The sequence below is a fragment of the Sinocyclocheilus grahami genome, unplaced genomic scaffold (genome assembly GCF_001515645.1).
Source record: "Sinocyclocheilus grahami isolate Dianchi unplaced genomic scaffold, SAMN03320097.WGS_v1.1 scaffold52.1, whole genome shotgun sequence".
Classification (NCBI taxonomy): domain Eukaryota; kingdom Metazoa; phylum Chordata; class Actinopteri; order Cypriniformes; family Cyprinidae; genus Sinocyclocheilus; species Sinocyclocheilus grahami.
In genome coordinates, this window is record NW_015505231.1 from 724,710 (window position 1) to 748,872 (window position 24,163).

The 24,163-nt window shown below is 39.9% G+C and overlaps 1 protein-coding gene across 1 annotated transcript in view; it reads left to right on the top strand.

Moving 5' to 3' along the window:
• The first annotated feature begins 456 nt into the window (after positions 1–456).
• The window catches only part of LOC107583302 (histone acetyltransferase p300-like), a 39,782-nt gene continuing 16,075 nt past the window's right edge, over positions 457–24,163 (top strand). Inside the window, exons 1-16 of the mRNA XM_016269480.1 lie at positions 457–3,025; positions 5,000–5,583; positions 7,076–7,237; positions 8,821–9,061; positions 9,147–9,260; positions 10,206–10,433; positions 10,836–10,941; positions 11,043–11,174; positions 12,826–12,943; positions 13,214–13,382; positions 14,323–14,421; positions 14,503–14,591; positions 14,671–14,802; positions 17,345–17,803; positions 20,313–20,534; positions 20,642–20,801. Coding sequence (XP_016124966.1) covers positions 2,932–3,025; positions 5,000–5,583; positions 7,076–7,237; positions 8,821–9,061; positions 9,147–9,260; positions 10,206–10,433; positions 10,836–10,941; positions 11,043–11,174; positions 12,826–12,943; positions 13,214–13,382; positions 14,323–14,421; positions 14,503–14,591; positions 14,671–14,802; positions 17,345–17,803; positions 20,313–20,534; positions 20,642–20,801 — 3,109 coding nt within the window. The 5' untranslated portion in view covers positions 457–2,931. The remainder of the gene's footprint in view (positions 3,026–4,999; positions 5,584–7,075; positions 7,238–8,820; positions 9,062–9,146; positions 9,261–10,205; positions 10,434–10,835; positions 10,942–11,042; positions 11,175–12,825; positions 12,944–13,213; positions 13,383–14,322; positions 14,422–14,502; positions 14,592–14,670; positions 14,803–17,344; positions 17,804–20,312; positions 20,535–20,641; positions 20,802–24,163) is intronic.

A 24,163-nucleotide genomic window follows, 5' to 3' on the forward strand; every position in this document is an offset into this window, starting at 1 on the left:
TAGCTGAGATGACTTGCACTATGGCAGGGGTGGCGAACTCCGGTCCTGGAGAGCCGCAGCCCTGCAGAGTTCAGCTCCAACCCTAATTAAAACTCACCTGCCTGTAGCTTCTTAGTAACTGTTCAGACCTTGATTAGCTTGTTCAGGTGTGTTTGATTAGGGTTGAAGCAAAACTCTGCAGGGCTGCGGCTCTCCAGGTCCGACGTTTGCCACCCCTGCACTATGGTTATGCTCAGTTACATTGTTGCCAGTTGCTGTCTAGCTACGTTTTTGATCTGAGCAGACTCTTAATGTACATATCCAGAAATACTGGATGCACTAGGTTTTGGAGCTTCTATAGCTGAATTCACTCAGAACATATTTATGATGCCCCAAAAATGCTGCCTTACATACTCCGTTTTCTAGGTTCCCTGCTGGAAAAAAATGGCTAAATCCAGTCTATGCTTCTTAGCTGGTTTAAGCTGCGCATAGCAGGTCTTCCAGCCTGACTAGCTAAAGAAGTGGTCAAAGCCTGCAAACTAGATATGACCAGGCTGAAGTCCAGCTAAAACTAGCCAAACATTTTAGGCTGGTGTTTTTTCTCAACAGGCTTTTGAGACCCAATCTCTCAAACGAGTTGATTCCCAATGCGGTTATGCCAAAAAATGCCTAGTTAAGCAACGTTAAGGTGAGCTGAACGAACATGCCTATAATGTCCAAAAATACTCTGTAGTTTGGCAGCTCGCATAGGCTTTGAGGAACTGAGACGACTCTTTGAGTACGAGGTCTGAAAAAACATCACCGTTTGTTCTGGCCTCTATCACCATTGCTCTTCAATAGGGCACTTGACCCCTGGGTTTCTCCGAGGAGGCTGACTGTCCCTCCAGCTATAGCGAAGCCAAGCGAGACACTATTTTGCAAACCAATAAGTCACAAGGTGGGCATCATCTCACTACTAGTGACTCCATCATCTCATGATGATGCTGGACCCCAGTCGCAACTCCGAAACAGTACGGAAACAGCGCTGTCCGGGAAATCCCGATCGCCATCTACCCCTCCACCCCCCTTTACTAATGTTACCGCACCTCCAACCTTCCCTCCCCCAGCCAGAGGAGTAGAAACAACAAGCCGCCATTTTGTTTGTGCGGAGAGAGTGAAGGAGGCAGGAGCGACCGAAAAAAAGCCACTCGAGCGCCGACCACTGCGACTCTGAGCGCCGCCGGCTCCGGTTCGCGGATCCAGACCGGATAAATCACAAGCCCGGCGATTAGCGGAGGCGACGGAGGGAGATTATAGATTCTCCCGTGTGCAAATCAAAGAGCAGACTGGGTTTTCCTTTCTTTTGCTGTTCTTTTTTTAAACGAAGCAGAGAGGCGGAAGAGGGCAATAAATTTAAACGAAGGGAAGCTCGTCAGGGGAAAAGGAAAATAACAGCGTCACGAAGTGGGAATATCTGTGAAATTACATCGCCGGTTGCTGGCGGACGACGGCGAAAGTGGGGAAAATTGCAGGAACTGTGCAAGAGAAGGGAGAAATTTAAAAGGGATGAACGCGCAGGGGGGTTCACGGCATCACAAAGCCTATGAAAGGGGTTTGAGGACCCCCAGATTTTTGGGGGTGCAGCTGGCAATATCTCCCGGATCGGCAGATGCTTCAAACCCGAAATATTATTGAAGCCCAGCTCGGTTTGGTTCTGTTTTCGACCCACTACTGGCTGTTCCTCTCGCTCTTTCTTAATGCTCCGCAAGGCTCTTCGTGCAGTGACACATTATTCTTATTTGCTTGATGTGTCAGTGCATTGAAATACACGCACATGCATTGACCAACTTCACTTGATTCCCGTTCTTTAGCTCGAGCACAGCGGACTGCGAGACAACATCTTGCACTTCAGACCGACTGCATGCATGTTCTGTCCATTAGACGGACACTTTTGAAATAATTTCTTTGCATGCACGAGCTGTGCGCAGTGCAGGGTGGTCTCGTGAAGCGATGGTCAGAGGTTTTCTGCAAACACTTTTAACTCGTGCAGTGGACACGTTCACACAGAGGGCGCACGAGCCATATTCAGATGCGAATGCACGATAAACCATTTGACTTGTCACTTTGAAGTATTGTTGCAAAATGCTAAGACATGGACACTGAAATATGCAAGTTGTTCGGAATCATCTAAAGTGGTAGCTCGTGCATGCAAACTCAAGTTGGATGCACATTCATCGCGCTATTTATTCTGCAAAGAGTATACTGTCTTATTAAGGATGAAAGGAAACTTTTACATGCATATGACTGTTTAATGATATTTCCAGTATTTATTTGTTCTCTCCATTCATCTTAATTACTTGGGAGTAAATAAAGACATTGATGAAGGAGATTCAAACATCCGTGTCAATTTTAAGGAGCACGATGGACTTGCAATCTTCTAAATAAAGTGATGCAGGCTGAGAATTGCACATGCTACAATGCAAAGACAGGCACGATTCTGAATCATAGCGTTCGCTCATAAGCATTGCATGAAGCCGCACCGGAGCGAGTTCGGTTTCTCGTACACAACGCCTTAAAAAAACCCTAACACTTCAGCTCGCCGCCGACAATGGCGGAAAAGACGGATGCAAGCAGCGAGGATAAATCTCGGGAAAATTGCTCAGTCGCCGAGGAGGCTACGTGAGTTTGCGGCGAGCTTGCATGACCGGCTGTCCCTCCCTTCACCTCCTCCATTCGGAAATATACTTTTGAGGAACTAAAGACTAGAAAATCTTAAAAGGGAGCTTTAAAGGTGGACTGAACATTGAAGCTTTGCTTTGCATTGCATGCATGTATCGTCCCATGAAAAGGAAACGGGAATCCGTCCGGTGCTCGTGAACGAGGAGAGATTTCATTTGCACATCGGCTCGCGACTGCACAGGAAGGGCTATCCTACGCGGGATATATGCTTTAACACTAAGCCGGAGGAAAACTATGGCCGATAATGTGCTGGAATCCGGCCCGCCTTCAGCTAAGAGGCCTAAATTGTCTTCTCCGGCTCTGTCGGTCTCCGCGAGCGATGGAAACGGTAAATAATAATGTTTCACGCGCTGCGGTGTGCGGCGGCGAATCTGCCGCTGTTCGCCTGCATGCATGAAAAAAAGACGCTCGACGTGTGTTCCCGAGAGCTTTCTTTTGTTGTATCTGTTTGTTTGCATCGTCCCCTGGTATTTAAATAACTTAGCAGGGATAGCTAGCTGGCTAATTTGCTCCGTGTTTTCATTTGAAGTTGATGAGGTGAGTGTTACAATACTGTTTGTGCGTGGTCATCTGCAAAATACTATGCATTGTTTTTCCGGGTGTGCGTTACACAAACTTTTCGCTTTGTTCGTCGTTGTGAGATGTCGAGAGCAGGGGTTGGTGTCAAAGGTTTATGAGGTGATGCATTTTGAGCTTGTCAGGAAAAGGAATACTCGACAGGAACATGCTATAAATCACGTCGGTTGGGAGTGAAGTGTAGAGCACTTTGAGACACCAGAGGTCTTTCTTTTCAAGTTGGTTTACATGTAGTGCGTACTAAATAGTTGACAAACCAGTGTCTGTAAGTTTCTGATCAACACTTTCATCTGTGTAGTTACTCTGTATTTGCTGCTCTTCCTGTTAGACCAGATGAAAAGTGTCCAAGACCCTTCTAAATCCTGCAAACGATTCTAGGCTGGTTTATACAGCTCTTTTACAGCATGTGTAGAAGTGGAAGTCAGGGCATATTGCCTGAACTCTAGTGGTTCACCAGTGCAGGTTTTTAAATGGCTGATATATCAACAGAGCAGATAGTGACTGTTATGCTTATGTATTATCTATTTATATGCATGTATCATTTCATAATAGCAAATAAGATGAATTTGAATCAGCATTGTATTTCATACAATAGTTATTTCATTAAATAGAAGCTTTTGATAACTAAAAACAAGTTTGGGGAAACTGGGGTAAGTTGTGCCACTGTTTGTGTTGTCATCTAGGCAATAAGACATTAATTTGTTTGTACAACTAATACTTTAAACTAAATCCCGCTTTTATTTTTACGGCACACTATCTGCATTTACCTAAAGATAAACCCATGAACTGGGCATAAGATGGTTATTTTAATATTTAGAATATTGAAGTCAAAATAAAGGTTTTTATTTTATTTTATTTTTTTAAATATTCTATAGATGGGGGGGGAAAAAACATGCCAAAAATGTATCATAAAATTGGCTAAATGCTGTCGCTTTTCTAATTGGCGTCTTTTGAAAATGTACATGCATTCAAAAACTGTCCTTTAAATATAAAATTAAATAAAAACTCTCAGGTATCCACAAAAAAAGGTTGTATGTAGACTATAAATCAGCCAAGCATGTTTTGGTTGTTGGTCTATGGCCATAATCTCAAATCCAAATATTGTCTGATTAATTGCTTTGCTGATATATCGATCTAATCACTAATGTGAAGACTGCGTCTAAAAATTCCCTTGCTTCATATTTAGAGTAGGTTGCATTTATCAGTCGTTGGTGCGTTGCTGCTATCAGGATCTGCCATTATGTAGGAAAAGGCCCCCATTTTGTCCCACCACTTGTCCATTGTTATGCCATGCCATGTGTTTTTTATTAGTATGAACCATTAGGACATGCACACCGGCTATACTGCATACTGTTCTCTTGTGAGCCGATAATCTCAGTCGCTCTCTCATCACGGGAGCTGCAATAAAATGTTGCATGAGATTCGTTCAGTCGCGCTTTGGTCAATTTGTCTAGATTTCTTGCTGTAGATTGATGGATCAACCCATGTATTGTCCAGGCCAACTAACCTCCCTGTGTATTGAAATTACAGATGTGTTGTCCACTTATTACTTTATCTCATCAGATTAAATTGTCTAAGAACAAATATGGTTTCTTTTGCTGTGGCATTGCTGGACCCATCTCATTTTTTGGGCATATACTATAATTATTCTCTGATGTATCTCATTATGAGTGATTTTTCTGTGAGCAACAACCTTATTAAAGTCTCTTTTCCCCCTTTCTTTCAGATTTTGGCTCCCTGTTTGACCTGGAGCATGACCTCCCGGACGAGCTCATTAACTCCTCCGACCTGGGCTTTCCTAACGGGATGGACCCCGGCCAGTTGCACACCACTCTGGGTGGAGGAGGGATGTTGGGCCCTCTGGGTGGCTCGGGCCAGGATACAGCGGCCAAACACAAGCACCTGTCTGAGCTCCTCCGCCCTGGCGCCCCTCCATCCACCTCCACGGCCACCAGCAACCCCGGGAACGCGCCCTCCTTGGGGATGATGGGAGGTCTGAGTGGCAACCCGGTTACTCAGGGACTGGGTGGCCCACAACAGCAGCAGCCAGGCATGATGCCGCAGCCTGGCATGGTGGCGGGACTGAACCGGGGCATGATGGGCGCCCAGAAAGGGAACGGACAGCCGCAGGGCATGATCGGAGGGCAGATGATGAATGGTGTGCCTAGAATGGGCTATGCCAATGTGAACATGAATGCGGGCAGGGTTGGTAATGGGAACATGCTGCCTGATGCTCTGCAGCAGCAGAACGCAGGGCAGCAGATGGCACAGGCAGCAATGAGACCGCAGCAACCAGGAGCAGTGAACAAGGTAACGTGAACAAATCAATATAATAATTCTGTGTGCAACCAATAAACGGCATGCAAAATGGTTTTGTTTCAAGCTTTAAGGTTGACTTCAATCTGTTTTATATCTCATTATACATCTATGAACTGGTGTGTCTTTGAGTGAAAGAGCTATTTAATTTAAATGTAAAATTGTAAGATTTCACAATATTACTGTTTTCACTATGTATGATCAAATAAATGCAGCCTTGGTGAGCATAAGAGACTCAAGCGTATACAATTTTATGTAATATTTATATATATATTTTATTTATTATAGATGCTATATATTTATTATTTATTTATTTATTACAGATATTCAATTTTGATCTAATTATTAATTACAATAAATATTAAAATTTAATATACATTTTTTTAACAAACATAAGTGTTGCTTTTCATTAGACAAATTGAAAAATTGACAAAGACCCAATGAAATAAATAAATAAAGACCATTGGCTTAATTCATTATTATTAATATTATTATTTTTAATACAAAAAGTGCAAGCCCTTTTAAGCCTTTCTGTCCCAACTTCCTGTTTCAACAGTTGTCGAACTATTTTATGGAGCAAAAAGTACAATAACAACAAAAAGCGCCATGTTCTGTTGCTGTCTCACACCTATCAGTCCCAGACCCAAACTTTATGGTTAAGTTGCTTTAGAGAGAACCTAAATTTTAAAGGTCAAACAAATAGTTCTCAGGATTTATGACTTTTAAAAGGCCAAGTTGTCTAATTTTAAAACGTTATAACCTGAAAAAAAAAGTAGTGACTCATGTTGTTTATCGTTGTTTGCTTGATTTAAAATCTAAATTTGAAAAATTCTGGTTTTCATCGTCCGAATAGACAAACCTGATTACTTATGTTCTTGTGACAGCACTGTATTCTCCTCCTTTAAAAACACGACCCTTTGTTAATTTTTTGGTCTTGTAAGACTGTTGTTAGAAATCAGGTAGTGAAATAGACTATTCAAGTGAAAGAAATTTTCTCTTGTGGTGTTTCTTTGGTTTGAATGCGATGTGATCCTTCACACTGAAACAGAGCTCAGTTTGAACAACCTTCTCTACTCCCTCATACGAGGAACTGTGCGCACCATTTTGTTGATTCACAGGCGATTGCACAACCTGGACTGCAGGAAATGGGCAGAAAAAAAGAGGGAATGACATTTTCTTTTTTTGTTTTGTTTTACTGGGTTCTTCTAGATTTCAAGCTGCTGTTTTGAGGGTTATTTTGCAGAATTGATACGGCATTGTTACTAACATTATGCGTATGCGATGAGTGTCAAACAGGCTGAATGATTGTTTCTCATCTGTTGATGTTTTGCTGTTAGCATTCTCAGTTTTGTCAGCTCATCTTTGATGGTTTATGATTCTGCCCAGGATGATGGATCAGATTCTGTCATAACTGAAACCTTTGAGACTGATATACTAGCTCATTTTTCATTCTTGATAGTTTTTTTCCTTCTTTTTTTCCCCTCAGATGGGAATGATGGGTGCTCCAGGCCCCTACAGTAGTTCATATGGTCAGTGCGGAGGACAGTCCCTTGGGCCTCAGCTCCAAAACAAAGCGGGACAACCCAACAGCATTAACCAGTTCAACATGGACAAGAAACCTCAGCATGGGCAGAACATGGGTGGCATGGTGAGAGAACTGTACAGAAATTGTCACCGCAAACCACATCCACACACATTCCCTGACCCTCTCTGACTGAGGAGATTTAATTCCATCGGTCTGAAGAGCCTTCAGTTATCATTTCCCCTCAGACCTCAGCCAGTGGTTCATCCCACAGACACTGAACTTGTCGATTGATTATTTCTAGGTAGTCACAAAATTTGTTTCCCCAGATTTGTGCACAATTTGAGAGGTCATTATTTGTGAAATTCCACACATCACTACCCCCATAATCTTGAAAATGCTTTGAACAGTGATGCACTGCAATGGAAATTTGACTCACTAAACTAAAAGACAAAATCAAAGTGCTTTTTTTTTTGTTTTTCTCGTCACAGTTAATGTGTATATAAGCAATTACGCCAACTTACATAGGTTAGTGTGACTTTTTATCTAAAATAGTCCCACATTTAATTTAAAAATTACATACTTTTAGAATAAACTTTAAGACACAGCTCTTGCTTTACTGACATACTTACACATACTTAACACTCTCAAGTTGATTTTTATGCAATAAAAGTTGTATTTGCATGGACAAGAGCTGCATCCCAAATGATACTCTATGCACTTATACACTATGTACTTATGCATTATGTACTTATGCACTATGTACTCAACCATGTAGTGTATTAATTATATAAGGTTATTTTTGTCATTCATAATCAGAGTCTGATAGTCCCTCCCCCTTCTCTACGTAATTAAAGCTGCGGCAGGTGAATGCATGAAGTGTCCATCATTTCACACTTCGTTTTTTCAGTTATTTAAGTGCATCATCCGGGTATTTAAAGTGCACGTTTTCTTTTTGGAATTTTCAGTGAACGCACTACTCGCACTATTTATACTACAGAACGTCACAGACTAGTGTGTAATCTTCTTAGTCGTCTTAGTAAAATAATAATTCATAATGTCATGCTTAAATGAATCCATGTTAAAGATCTGTTAAAGTTGGAGATACTTCCGACCATTTTTGACAGCCACAATTTTGGTACATCCCTAGTTTTGAATAAATGTTATTTAAATAAAATGTATATATAATATAATAATTTCTGGCAAATTAGTTTGATTTGTTTTTCTTGTTACAAGTACAATTGCAGTATTCTCAGTAACACATTTTACCATATTAAAACTAATCTGCAGAATCTAAACATTCAGAATCTTAAAATATGGAAAAAGATTCTGCAGGTTTTGCATTTAGATCAGTTTTCACAAAAATATCAACACAACCGTTTTCAACATTGATAATCATATTAGAATGATTTCTGAAGATCATGTGACACTGAAGACTGGAGTAATGATGCTGAAAATTCAGCTTTTTATGATGGGAATAAATTACATTTTAAAATAGAAAACAGTTTAAATTGTAATAACATTTCACAATATTAGTGTTTTCACTTTATTTTTGATCAAACAAATGCAGCCGTAGTCAACATAAGAGACTTACACATAAAAAAACTTACTGATCCCTTTTTTTTGAGCTAATTATGTGTTTCTTAACACTGCAGCAGCAGGAAGATGAAATCCTGTCCCTTGAAAACCCTCTTTCTGTCTGTGTCTAGCAGAGCTCAGGTGTGGTGGGTGGCGTATCGGGCCCAGGTGGGGCGGCGGCGCCCCCTGCAGCGGACCTGGAGAAGCGTAAACTCATTCAGCAGCAGCTGGTGCTGTTACTGCATGCTCATAAGTGCCATCGCAGAGAGCAGGCCAACGGAGAGGTCCGCCAGTGCAGCCTGCCCCACTGCAGAACCATGAAGAACGTCCTTAATCACATGACGCACTGTCAGGCCGGAAAATCCTGCCAGGGTGAGCGTTGCCTTGCCACCAGTTCATATTCTTTCAATCGTATTTTATTTTCCCACAAATAAACAATTCTTGTGTTCCTCTGCAGTGGCTCACTGCGCGTCCTCCAGGCAGATCATCTCTCACTGGAAGAACTGCACACGGCATGACTGTCCCGTCTGTCTGCCGCTTAAAAGTGCTGGAGACAAAAGAAACCAGCAGTGTGAGTTTTAATATGCACAAATGCTACTCATCCTGATGTCGTTCAAAATCTGTGTGACTTCCTTTCTTCTGTCCAACACAAAAGAAGATATTTAGAAGAATGTTTCATCTGTTTTCGCCCATAAAATAAAATTGGATTCCATTGACTTTCCTTAAAGGGATAGTTCACCCAAAAATGAAAATTCTGTCATTAATTACTCACCCTCATGTCGTTCCAAACATGCAAGACCTTCGTTCATCTTTGGAACACAAATTAAGATTTTTTTTGATGAAATCCGAGAGCTTTCTGACCCTCCCATAGACAGCAAGGGTCCTACCACGATCAAGGTCCAGAAACGTAGCAAGGACATAATCCATGTGACATCAGTGGTTCAACCGTAATTTTACAAAGCTACAAGAATTTTTGTGTGCAAAGAAAACAAAAATAACGGCTTTATTCAACAATTCGTCTCCTCCGTGTCACACTTTAGCGCCATTTTAGAGAGCATCACATACGTAAACAGCGTATGCTGTTCAGTGTCAGCAGTACCGAACGCAGATACGCTGTTTACGTTGTTCACGCTTTGATCTGAATGAAAACAACATATCCGCGTACATACGTTGCATATGTTGTTTATGGATGAACTACTGATGTCACATGGATTATTTTAAAGATGTCCTTGCTATGTTTCTGAGCCTTGATCGTTTAAGGATCCTTGCTGTCTATGGGAGGGTCAGAGAGCTCTTGGGATTCATCAAAAATATCTTAATTTGTGTTCTGAAGATGAACGAAGGTCTTACAGGTTTGGAACGACATGAGGGCGAGTAATGACAGAATTTTCATTTTTGGGTGAACTATCCCTTTAAGACATTATCATCTTTTATACTAAAATACTACTATATCAACATATTCTAGTATTTAAAGGGCTGTTCGATCTCTCATCCTTTCATCCATTCTTCTCTCTAGCTCTGCTGGGAGGTGCTGGGATGGGCATGGGTGGTCCGTTAGGTGGGTCATTACCCGGTGGTCAGCCTTCAGCCCCAAACTTAAACTCACCCAGTCAGATTGACCCAAGCTCCATTGAAAGGGCGTACGCCGCCCTTGGACTCACCTACCAGGGCAACCAGGCATCCAATCAGAATCAGCAGACCTCTGTACCCGCTCAACCCGGCATGAGGACGCTCAACAATATAGGTGAGAGTTTCCGTAAGTTGTAGCCTCTACATGTATGTCCGCTAATGTTATTTAAAGGGTTAGTTCACAGCATTTTTTTTGTCATTAATTACTCACCCTCATGTCGTTCCAAACCCATTCATTCATCTTCTAAACACAAATTAAGGTACTTTTGATTAAATCCGAGAACTCTCTGACCCTCCCATAGACAGCAATGGTACTACCATGTTCAAGACCCAGAAAGGCAGTAAGGACATCATTAAAATAGTCCATGTGACATCAGTGGTTCAACCTTAATTTTATGATTTTTTTTTGTTGTTATTCATACATGTAGTGTTTTTTCAGTTAGTGCAAAAACTAGTCAGCTAGTGTAAATCCTTAATATGTCTTGCCTACAATATCTTAAACTGTGTGCACCAGCAGGTGGGAATTCAATGGGAGTGAACGGTGGAGTTGGCACTCCGATGACGAACCAGCATCCAGGAATGCTGCCTGACGGCATGCTGCACAGGAACATGACACCTCAGAGGTACCAAACATCACTGCGGCTCAGTGCACCAGACCGGGTTTAAATGGATTGGTCAGTGAAAGCTTTATGTTGATGTTTGATGATTTGTCTCTCTCTTGCAGTCTGATGAATGATGGCTCTGGTGTTGGTAACATGGGTTCTGCAGCAACAGCCACACCTCCCTCTGCAGGAATGAGGAAGAACTGGCATGAAGACATCACGCAGGACCTCCGCAATCACCTCGTACACAAACTGTGAGTGATATGCTAACACACAGCCTGTCATTTTATACATCTATTATAAGAAATTGTAAAAACAATTTGAATTTTACATTTATGATAAATTAATAAAAATTAAGGTGGCTTCAACACTGAATAATTACTAGTCAGTAGCAGACGTTCCTGCATGATGGCTGAAATAGGTGGTGGATTACAGTATGCACTCTCATTGGCTGTCGGACGAATCACATCGCTGCTCATTCGTATAAAGACCGATAAAACTGTCACTGTTGCTCACGTCATCAGAAAGCACCAACTCTCATTGAAAATTAATAACTTTAGGTTGCTTCTCTGCTTCAAATCACTGTCTGCTGCATATTGACACATCACTTATACACATTACTATTCAGTGAATAGAAAGTCCAAAACACAGCATTTATTTGAAATAGATTTCTTCTGTAACATGATAAATGTCTTTACTGTTATATTTGATCAGTTTAATGCATCCTTGCTGAATAAAAATATTAATTTCTTAAACTATATTTTTGAATGATAGTGTACATTTTTACAAATGCATCTATACTTAAAGGGATAGTTCACCCAACAATGAACATTCTGTCGTTAATTACTCACCCTCATGTCATTCCAAACCTGTAAGACCTTTATTCATCTTCAGAACTCAAATTAAGATATTTTTGATGAAATCTGAGAGCTCTCTGATCCACCATAGACAGCAAGGCAATTGACACATTCAAGACCCAGAAAGGTAGTAAAGACATTGTTAAAATAGTCAATGTGATATCAGTGGTTCAACTGTAATTTTTTTTTGTTTTTTGTTTTTGCACAAAAAGTATTCTTGTAGCTTTCACAAAATTACTGTTGAGCCACTGATGTCACATGGACAATTTTAATGATGTCCTTACTACGTTTATGTGCCTTAAACATGTCAGTTACATTGCTGTCATGAATTATACATGAAATAAAAGAAACGTTAACTGAAATGAAGTATACAAAATGAAACATTTTATTTCAGCTAGCTTATCAAGGCCACATTTCTCAATTTCAAGTTGATGTACTAAAATAACTAAACTAAACTGAAATAAAAATTCAGAAAAACTGTATAGACAACAAAAACTAAAAAGCTCTACAAAATTACTGAAACTTTTAACGAAAATGCAAAATACAAAAATGAAAGTTAATTCAAAATGTTAATAAAATCTATAATAGGATCTCACCACCGTGTCTACACCAGACGCAACAGTTATCGAGACGTGCCGCAACAGCTAATGTCTGTCTACACTGGACGCGACAAAGCAACTTTTAGGAAAGTTTTTTTTTGTTAGGACGTCATAAATGGAACGAGGCATCAGTTTACTGTCTGGGATTTGTCGTGTTGCGCTGCACCACATCAAGTGTAGACGCATCACTGATTATAATGGGTTCTGTTGTATTTTGTCGTGCTGCTTGTGTCTGGTATAGACACGGTGTCAGTGATCCTGAAAAAGCACTGATTTATTTGAAATTGCTCCTTGTGAACTCGCTCTCCATAAAAGGATTTAAAATCCTTATCTAGTAATCACAAAAAACTGGATCACACATGGTACTGTCTAACTTCATGAATTCACTCTGTTACTTGGGTCTTTTTCTCTGTGTGTGTGTGTGTGTGTGTGTGTGTGTGTGAGAGTAGTGTACAAGCTATTTTCCCCACTCCAGACCCTGCAGCACTGAAGGATCGGCGGATGGAAAACCTTGTAGCTTATGCTCGCAAAGTGGAGGGCGACATGTACGAATCTGCCAACAGCAGGGTAAGAAAACGCTTGCACCGTTTCATGTCTGTGGATTATATTTGGTAAATATCTAAGTGAATCCACAGAATCACCTGACTCGTCACATTTTACCCATGATGCAGCTGTCAATGTCTAGCATTGGACAGAGCGCTGAAACTTCGTCCTAACCAGGCGTGATACGTCCATTAATTTTTCTGTCTCCACTAAAAGCTGCATGAAAAAAACTTTGAACCATGTTTAAAACTAATTGTAAGAATGATAGTCCTTGTGAATGTTTAACTTTTCCAGGCGGAGTATTACCACTTGTTGGCGGAGAAGATTTATAAGATTCAGAAAGAGCTGGAGGAGAAGAGGAGAACCAGACTGCAGAAGCAGGGTATGATCCCAGCTCAGCCTGGCATGCCCAACAGTGCTCTACCTCAAGCACCAGCTGGCATGAATCAGGCACAGCCGCCTAGTACGTACACATACACACCTGCATAAACTGGCCTTAAAGGAATTGTTCACCCAGAAACGAAAATTTACTGAAAATATACTGATCCATAGGCTAACCAAGCTGTAGATGAGTTTCTTCATTGGAACAGATTTGTTGAAATTTAGCATTTCATCACTTGCTCACCAATGGATCCTCTGTAGTGAATGGGTGCCGTCAAAATTAGAGTCCAAACAGCTGATAAAAACATCATAATAATTCACACGTAATCCACATGACTCCAGTCCATCAGTTAATGCCTTTAGAAGTGAAAAGCTGTGTGTTTGTAAGAACCAAATCCATCATTAATGCGTTTTAAATTTAAAATGTCCCTTCTAGCCAAAATTCAAGACCATAATAGCACTTCCTCCAGTGAAAGAGTCCATCCTCTGTTGTCCTTACCTTAAAATGCACTGACATGTCACCAGTATCAACTGTTTTGAACTGTTTTCACTTATTTAATATGCGCACATCTGCACATATTTTTCTCCTGATTCAGACAAGATTACTTTTTCACTGGAGTAAGCAATATTATGGATAGATGACTTGTATTTTAGCTGGAAGTAATGGTTTAAAGTTAGAAACATCTTGATCGATTTGTTTATCATAAACACACAGCTTTTCAGTCATGTGGGTTACTTGTGGATTATTGTGTTGCATTTATCAGCTGTTTGGACTCTCATTCTGACGGCACCTATTCACTGCTGAGGATCCATTGGTGGGCAAGTGATGTAATGATACATTTCTCCAAATCTGTTCACATTTTTGTCTACATCTTGAATGGCCTGAGGATTTGTACATTTTCAGCACATTTTCATTTTTGGGCGAACTATACCCGAAAATTTAAACCAAACGTCTTCAAGTACAAACACACACAGTTAAATCAAATTATGCTGTTTGTGATGGTTGTTCTGGTCTTTTCTAGATGGTCCCCATTCAGATCCGTCCCTAGTTCAAGCCACTGGACCCAATCAGATGGTCAACCGTATGCAGAATCCTGCTGGTATGGCACACTCACTAAATGGTCTGTAGTTTAAATTTTTTTTTAAATGTCTATTTTTTTGTCGTTTTCCTTTTCTGTAACATTTTTACAACTCTTGTGCAGGCATGAATCAGTTTGCCCAGGTGGGGATGCAACAGCCAATGGGACAAAGGGCAACGCCGCCCCTGCCAATGGGAGCAAACCTCAATCAGGTAACATCACTTGTGACCTGAAGAGGGACAACTAATTTAACTGATTTAAGTGTTTATTTAAGACTTTGTGTATTTTTAGATGGGTATGCAGGGGACACCTCGAATGACTCAACCCAACGTACCCCAGTTACAAAACCAGTACATGCAGAACCAGTTTCCAGGCACGGGTGCCGGCCTGAACCAACCTGCAGGGCAGGGAGCCATGTCACAGGTCAGCTATTAAACCACAGTCATACCATATTACGCAGCACAGCTTGTTGTCTCTAATGCATCTAATATGATTTGTCTTTTGGTGGCTAAAAGAGTGAAAGAGATTTTCTGTTGTGTTCTATTGTGGAAGACAATATGAATGACTAATGTGAATGAATGACTAATATGCACAATTTTAGGAAGAAGTACTGTTTAGAGAGATTTAAGCATAATTTAAATTTTCCTTATTAAAACCTATTTTGTTCATTGTTAGATATGTATCTTGGTCTGTTTGTGTATGTTTTATTAGCTGAGTGATTTGTTAGTGTCATTTGATTGTGCTCATAAACGTTAATAAAAATTTATGTTAAGTAATACTTGATGTAAATGAGAATGGGTGATTTAGCCGATCATTTATATTGGAAGAAATTTGTATACACTACCTTTCAAATGTTTGGGATGAGTGACAGTTTAAAAAAAACAAACATATTTATACTTTTATTTAACAAGAACGTGTTAAATTTACCACAAGTGACAGTAGACATTTATAGGGTTACAAAAGATTTCCGTTTAAAACATTGTTCTTTTGAACTTTCTTTTCATAAAAAAAAATCTTTAAAAAAATGTATCACGGTGTCCACAAAAATATTAATCAGCTATTAAAGTTAAAAACTTTAAAAAACTTTAACAAAAAATATAAACATTATATTAAAAGAAATATAAAAAAATTAGTAACTAGAGGTCTGCATTCCCACGGCTCTCCTGCGGGAACCACGGGACTTGACCAGATTTTTTGCGCCGCGGGATTAAATTCCTGAATAAAACACGGTAGCGGTCGGTAACTCTAGTGTAATTTGACCGGGAGTGGGCGGTCTAACAATATCCCGTTCCCGACGTCCATTCAGAACAGGTACAGCCTGCACTCGGACTGTTACACACACACGCATGCTTTCTGCGTCACGCGTTTTATTTGCGGGGTCTGTGCACAGCATGTGCATAACGATGCTCAGAGCAGGCTGTACCTCTGGTAAATATACGGCCCTCAGACAGAACAGGCAGGTTGTCGATGTGACAGAGCAGAATAAGGATGGAGCAAACCCCCCCTTTCTGAAACGCGTCGATTTTTACAAAGCTCATCGGTCTGAAAAGCGAGGCGTGCTCTGATTGGCCAGCTATCCAGTGCGTTGTGATAGTGAGTCAGAACTGCTGGCATTGTAGTCTACACTACCAGGATCAGGAAACAGTCCTCCATAAAATGTGCTGCACACATCTGAATATTTGGGTTAAACCGTTCTGGAACAGTGTTGTAAATACAACTTAACCACTGAGTTCTAGTCGTGTCCTCTTTTGGAAGGCCAAACAAAATAGTTCTGCTTTCGCAATGAAACACACAGTGTCTTCACAATATGGCGGCGGTGGCAGCAACAATAAAGTTATGTCTTCTTTCTTTGCGTGAACATTTGGGCGGCGTTATGCAAATCTTCCCACACAGTGACGTAGACATGTGGGGGCGTGTTAGAACGAGGCGTTTTAGGGGGGCGTGGACGAGTCTTAACTTTTATAAAGAATATCTCTTTGGGTTTGAGACTTTAGTCTTTGCAACTTTAGGGATCTTATCTATTCACGAACAGCTTGTAATACGCCAAAGAGAAAGGAAAACTTGAAATCGCATCATATGACCCCTTTAAACAAATTGTATCCTGACAAGACGAAATAAAATTTTTGTACAATTTTTATTTTCTCTGACACTTTTTTTTTTTTCCTACTGTTGCATAAATTAAACAAATTTTGTGTCTTAAGATAATTCATATAAATTCAAGTCAAAGTGAATAAATTCAAGACTCTTGACAAGACGAATAAAGTAACATGTTGTGCAGACTACACTTCTATTTGTTAGCCTATCTTTCTTTCAGTAGCGGAAATTTAAATGTGAGATTCTGGAAACAAGATCAAAATTTAGCGGGGACGGTCGGGTTGGTAAGAAAATTATTCTAAGCGTACAGCGGGTGAACAGAGTGAATATATAGCGGGAGCGGGTGGGTGCGGAATATATAAAAAAAATAGTCCCGCGCAGACCTCTATTAGTAACTTCAAACTATCTATGTAATATATTCAACAAAAACATTTGGACCAAATAACAGTACAATAAAAAGAAATCTAGTAATAAATAATGGCACATTTTTTTCACTGATGGTTCTTCACTGAAGAAATGCATAGAAATATAGAAATACATAGACATTTTTTAAATATTTTTCTAAAACATTTTAAAATTGTAAAACCAAAAAACATTCTAAAACATAAGCCACATTAATTGCTGAATCAGTTGAACAGATTCTTTGAAATGGACAGAAATTATTAGTGAAACAAGAAGCAGCCATGAAAGAGTCTTCAGGAAACGGAGCAAACTTAAGATCACTGCAGTATTCACAATACGTAGTGTTATATCACCAATAAAACTATCAGGAATATGTTGTAAATATTTAATACAATGCCCAGCCCTCGATGTAAAGTAATATCACCCAGTCTAATTTTTGTTTATTTTTTTATCTCTTCTTCTCTCTCAGAATCAGATCCGCACTCCACCATCGCTGGCAGTCCGAAGTCCAGTAGCTCAAACCCAGGCAGCAGTCTCAGGCTCTACAGCCGCTGCTGGCCCTCAGGGGCCTCCGTCCAACCACCCCCCCCCCGCCACACAGCCCGGACTGCACGCGCCCTGTCCTCCTTTACGCCAAAACTCCCCTTCTCCTGCACGCAGCCTCACCCCTACCCCCGCCCCGCACCAAACGCCCCCGCAGTTTCCGGGTAACCAGACCCCCCAGCCCCACACACCCACTTCTTCAACCACTATGGCCCCACCTTCAACGCAGATGCCCCTGATGGCACAGGGGGTGGGCTCAGACAAAGCCAGTCAGCTCCAGCAGCCATCGCATGGGGGCGGAGCCGCTGGAGGCCCCCAAACAGGGCTAGCGTCATCTGTGCCTTCCCAGAATGCACACGGACTTTGTGCACACCCACACACTCCTGTGAGTATCACAATCGAGAATGTGTTTGTTTGGGGTGTTTTTGCTTATACCTTCACATCGACACTGAAGAGCCTCCCATTTATCGTTTTTGTTTGGGTCTTCTGTGAATATGGGGCCCTATTAGGGGGTGGGACAATAAATCGATGTGCCGATTTATCGCAATATTTCCGGCCACGAGACGTTATCGATACTCTGGCAAGTATTGATATTTTTTTAAACATACATAGATCTAAACTCATACCTACACTGTGGCTGTTTACCACTTTGGCTTACCGGAGTGGCAGTACCTCCAGACTTCTTGTGGTGGCGCTTCCCAGATTGTGGATTGCTCAGATGAATGGAAATTATAATTCACAGCGAAGAAGAAATACAAGCGTAATGATAGACCAACAACAAATCAGAGATGCACCGGCGTCTTATGTTTATGGAGATGAGAACTAAACTGCCCCGGAACAGCTATCAGCGTGGACTGTAGGCATCGATCATGTCATATATATTGAGCATATTGAGTCCGTGAGTAGCCTAACCTCTCCGCTCGGATCGCAGGTTGATTCCCCTCACTGTATGAGTGAGAGAGAGCGGCGCCGGCGCGTCCAGTTTTATGTCAATAAAACTGGATGCTCTCTCTCTCTCTTTAGATATTACAAGTGCGCGTTATTCAGTGTGGGCTGTGGGCACCGACCAGCAGAAACATTAATCTGCACCTATGGCATGGACGACGAAACAAAACCTTGTCAGAGCCTATATATATAGCCTATATAAAGTTGATAAGCAGTTAAATGTGTTGGTTTACACACAAATAAATATGTAAGCTTTTAATAAGTCCAAGAATAAAATTATTAATTTACTTGTTAAATTTGATTTACAGACCTTTTTGTGCTGTTTTCTATCAGTTTGGACTTGAATAAAGAGAGAAAACATGCACTTAACCTTTTCACAGGCATTTTGTTTTCATAGTTAGACAGATATCGTGATGTATCGTTACCGGATTGTCTAGCAATATATTGATTATCACAGAATCGCTGTATTCGTGATATTATCGTATCGTGATTCGTATCGTATCGTGAGGTACCCTGAGATTCCCACCCCAAGGCCCTATGAAGAACCGTGTACGGAATCATAAAAATGGAGTTTACAGTATAATGCGAAATGTCATGAAATTTGGCAAAATTTAGATGAATAAATGAAAAGCATGGCTGTACATTTAATCAAATCGGTAAAAAAAAAAGAATGTCTTTTGAATATTAAAGCACAAAAAGACTGCCATTTAAATGTGTAGTCTATATGTTCTGCATGTCTGTGTGAATGAAAATATATTTCTCAAAGTAATAACTGTAATAATAAATTTAGAGTATTTGTCTGTTTTAATTTAAACTGTGACTTCATTTAAATTTAACTTACTAAACTTAATTTACATTTAATTTAAATTTAAACCTTTGTTGTGCAGGACTGTGTTTTTATAACCGTTTTTGACAATGGTTCCAAAAAATAACTTATTAAAGATTTTCTGAAAGAATAAAACTATTTTAAAATGCACTATTTATAAAATTAAAGTAAAAATTAAATTAAGTTTTTATGAATTCAAATGATTAGTCATTGCTTTTGATTTATTACAAAATATATTTAATTAAACCATTAAACTGAATCCAGAAAAATGAAGTGGAAAAGACAGAATTAGGGGGAAAAAAATTCAGAATTTGGGAAAAGATAAAACTAATTTCATAGGGTCTGATGAATTTCTCTGTTTTGTTTGTCTGCTATGGAACTCTCACAATTCGCTTGTTTGTGCTGAAGCAAAATAAACAAAAATGCACAGGGTTGGTAGAACAAACATGCCCAGCATGAAAGCTTTCTTAATCTGCTGTTTGTTTTAGTATTTCCTTCATATTCTTTATTTGTATTGCTGGGTTTTTTTTTCTTTTCTTTTTTTTTTGTTGGCTGTTCTCGTACTGTACTCTTTCGCATTGGCTATTCCTTCTGACATTTGTTTTTTGGCTTTTCGTACACTGCTGTTTTGTATTAGGCATTTCCTGCTGACTGTTATTTCTCATTGGTTGCTCTCTCATTCAGACACTCGTTTCTCCAGTTTCTGTTACATTTTTTTATTTGCTGTTCCTTTTGTTTGCCATTGGCTGCTCTTTTTTATAAGACTGTTCCTTCAGATTTTTGGTTTCCATTGGCTGTTTTGTCTTATTTTATCTCTATTTGATCCTAAGCTATTGTTTTTTTTATTTGTTTTTTAATTATTTATTTTTGTAGCTGTTCCTACTGGTTTTTGTTTGCCATTGGCCTTCCTCCTGACTTGTTTCTTATTTAGCCATTTGCTCTGTTTTGTTTTTAATTTCTCATTGGCTGTTCTCTCTATCTGCTGTGCCTTGTTGGCTGTTCCTCCCTCATTTTGTTTGTTGTTTACTCTTCTCTCTCTTAATCAGCTGTTTCTTTTGGCTGTTCCTTGTTTTTGTTCGCCATTGGTCGTTCTCCTAATCTGCTCTTCTGTCCCAACCCTCAGCTATCCCAGAAGTCATCTCTTACAGCGGACGGTCAGGCCTCAACTCCTGCCTCGGACAGCAGTGCTGACCCAAGCTCGCAGCTGACATCATCCGAGCCCAATGCCCCACTCGACCCCAAAACAGAGGTTGAACAGCAGGAAGAAGAGGATGAGTTGGAGGATAAGGCCTCAGGGAAACTGGCTGCCATGCAGACTGAGATTAAGACTGAAGATAAACCAGAGGTGAGTCGGGAAACTTTACATCTGTTAAATCTGAAATTGATCCTTTCTTTTCAGTCTGTATTTCAATTCCGTCTCTAACCTTATTTTGATTGGTCGGCCACATAAAGGAGGAGGAGCCTGCAGGCGATGAATGTAAGACCGAGCCAATGGAAACATCAACTGGGTCGACAGCTGAGGACAAGAAGCCGGAGGTCAAAACCGAACCCAAAGAGGAAGAGGCTGCGGGAACGAACAGTTCTCCCGCAAACACACAAAGCAAGAAGAAAGGTAAAACAAACTAACGCACACATTCATAGACATTTTACATGAAAAATGTTTGGTGAATATTTTGTCCTTTATGGTGGTGTTGTTTTTTTTCAATGTAAACATACCCTTTTCTATGAAGATATAATGTGCTGGGGGAAAAAAACAAACATTGGTATACCATCCCAGAGAAGTTAAACCTGAAGCGTTTTGTTTTACAGGTGCATCTCAATAAATTAGAATGTCGTGGAAAAGTTCATTTATTTCAGTAATTCAACTCAAATTGTGAAACTTGTGTATTAAATAAATTCAATGCACACAAACTGAAGTAGTTTAAGTCTTTGGTTCTTTTAATTGTGATGATTTTGGCTCACATTTAACAAAAACCCACCAATTCACTATCTCAACAAATTAGAATATGGTGACTTGCTAATCAACTCACTTCCTGAGCCTTCAAAATGGTCTCTCAGTTTGGTTCACTAGGCTACACAATCATGGGGAAGACTGCTGATCTGACAGTTGTCCAGACCGTTTTATTGATTGTCATGCTTCATGGGATTGTAGTTCTAAGTACACAGTTTTGTCTGATTTTCAAATAATCAAAATGTGTAATGTGATCAATTTGATAGATTTAACTCTGGCTTATAACTGTTAAAGATGTTTTTTCAGCAAAAAAATAAATACATTTTCTGATTGTGTTTGGCACAGAAATCATGCGTGATGTTGCTAATGCCAGAGATTACAGACTTAGGCTTTAAATTAGTTTTATTTATGCTTTGTATTTAAACTGAGGATTGTAGTTTTAAGATTATATCAAATTGGGCTATGAATCAAGAACATTTTAGTTAATGATAAAGCAGTTATTTGGTGAAAATGAACTGGCACTTTTAACTAGATTATTTTGAATGTTCAGTTGGCATTAAGTCTTAAATGTTGCTGGTTGTTTGGCATCAACAAAATGAAATGGCTCTGAAAGATCTCACAGTCTGCGCTGGCATTATTTTCTGAATTAAGTATTGTTTTTGCTCTCATCTGCTTAGACTTTGTGTACTTCGTTTTCTTAACCTTAGCTTCAAACCATTGCACTTGTTTTATTTTATATCCACATAATATCCTCATTCTGAGTTTACCATTATTCCCCAGAGTTATGGCCAAGTATTTTAGCAATAACCAGCATAGCAGATTCAATTTTACTGATTGTGTAATTGGTATAATTTTACTGACAAGTACAACTGGCTTTCATTTACGTTAAGGAGCCACATTTCTTCCACTGATCACTGTGTTGCATGATGGGATCAGTTGATTCTGTTTCTTAGAAAGTGGCGAAAATTAAAATGAATTTCCTGCTTTTCTGGTTATTTTGCTGCTTTATCAGTGGTTTGTTTGAATGAGGCACTGGCCCTATTTAAGGTGTGACAAGCAAACATTACAAACAAGTAGAGTCCAACTTGAACAAAATATGTATAAAACCTAATGGACAACTCAAAAAGCCATAATTAATTGGTCAAACGGTAAACCCTGAAAATGAAATAACTCTGGGTTTGTTCACTCTCTTCACTGGTCTAAGATTAGTGTTTGTTTGAGACACCTCAGTTTGTCCTGGCATTGTGTCGTCCTCATCGTATCTGCTTAAAGAACGCATATGGTTGTGTAAAGAGTTGAGGGAACCATTATTGCAATCGCTGTACATATTCATATTTTAATGTATGGTTCTGGAGACCTATCAGATGCCAGGAACCCTGCAGAGTCTCAAGATATAAAATCTTTTGATGCAACCCCAAACCTTAAAGAAACTGCACTATTTTTGAAAATAGGCTAATTTTCCTACTTCCCTAGAGTTAAACAGTTGAGTTTTACCGTTTTCTAATCCATTTAGCTGTTCTCCGGGTCTGGCGGTAGCACTTTTAGCATAGATCATTGAATCTGATTAGACCGTTAGCATCTCGCTCAAAAATGACCAAAGAGTTTCTATATTTTTCCTATTTAAAACTTGACTCTTCTGTAGTTCTGTTAACCGGAATGAGAGTATAGTTTCTAGCCGTATCGGCCTAGAAAATCGCAACTTTTCATTTTCCGTTGGTCTTAGTACACGATGTAACTACAGAAGGGTCAAGTTGTAAATAGGAAAAATATTGAAACTCTTTGTTCATTTTTGAGCGAGATGCTAACGGTCTAATCAGATTCAATGATCTATGCTAAGCTAAGCTAAAAGTGCTACCGCCAGACCCGGAGATCGGCTGAATGGATTCGAAAACAGTAAAACTCAACTGTTTAACTCTAGGGAAGTTGGAAAATGAGCCTATTTTCAAAAATAGTGGAGTGTTCCTTTAATCTAAATTTCCCTAAATACAAAAGTTTTGATAAAGAATCACAAGTCAATTCCAAATAATTTGACACTGTCACACACAACCTGAATACAGCGGGGTTGACAGCTGAAGGATTGTATTTCTCCTGTGTCTTTGATTTGTGCTGCTAGACTGTAAAGAAGCGAGTCCAGCTGTGCTTTGTGGTGTAAACGCTCATACTTGTGCTGCTGTAATTTAATATCACCCAGCTTGTACTCACCTCAGCTTACTGTATCCTAACGCTAACCCTGCCAACATCACCCTATGAAACCTCAGTTTATTTTGATTTTTTGGCAAAATGGATTCATTCTTCCACATGTGATATTATTTCACCAAGCCTGGATTTAAAATTAGTAAATGTTTTCTTAAAGTGCCCCTATTATGCCTTTTCGAATATTACCTTTCATGCAGTGTGGCATGTAGCTGTATGTGAACATAAACTATCTGCAAAGTTGTGAAACCGACAGTGCACGATAAATAAAGTTATTGTCTATCAAAAAAAAAAGTCGTCTCGCAATCGCCTAAACGAATCTTCAGGAATTCGAATCTTATTCTGTTACAACTCTACCTCTCGAAGTAACACATTTACATAAGGTTTGCCACGTTTTACGTCGCCAACTTGCCCGCCCACAAACACAGTAAAATTTTCCGTGTGGTTAACATCATGTCGAGAAGACGCTGTATCCTACGCTGTGAGAGTAAATTTGTTTTATCACATCTTATAATTACCACAAACTTAACACTTGACGCTTAACACTGAGAAAAGTCCTGCTCCAGTCGTGTTTGCAAATCAGTCTCTTGTCGATCAGCCAGTTCAACCATTTCTTCATCAGACTCCGGCTCGAATTGGTAAGGTACAATCGATACCATCTTTTCTATGCATTGACAAGTCTCCAGGGCTATCATTCCGTCATGGCAATGGGCGTTTCGTTTCCGACACGCGCTGTACGCGGTAGACCAATCAAGAGCCAAGCTCTCTACGGCTCTGGACCAATCACGAATGACTGCGCCATCTGACCAATCACAGCAGTGAGGGCTCAC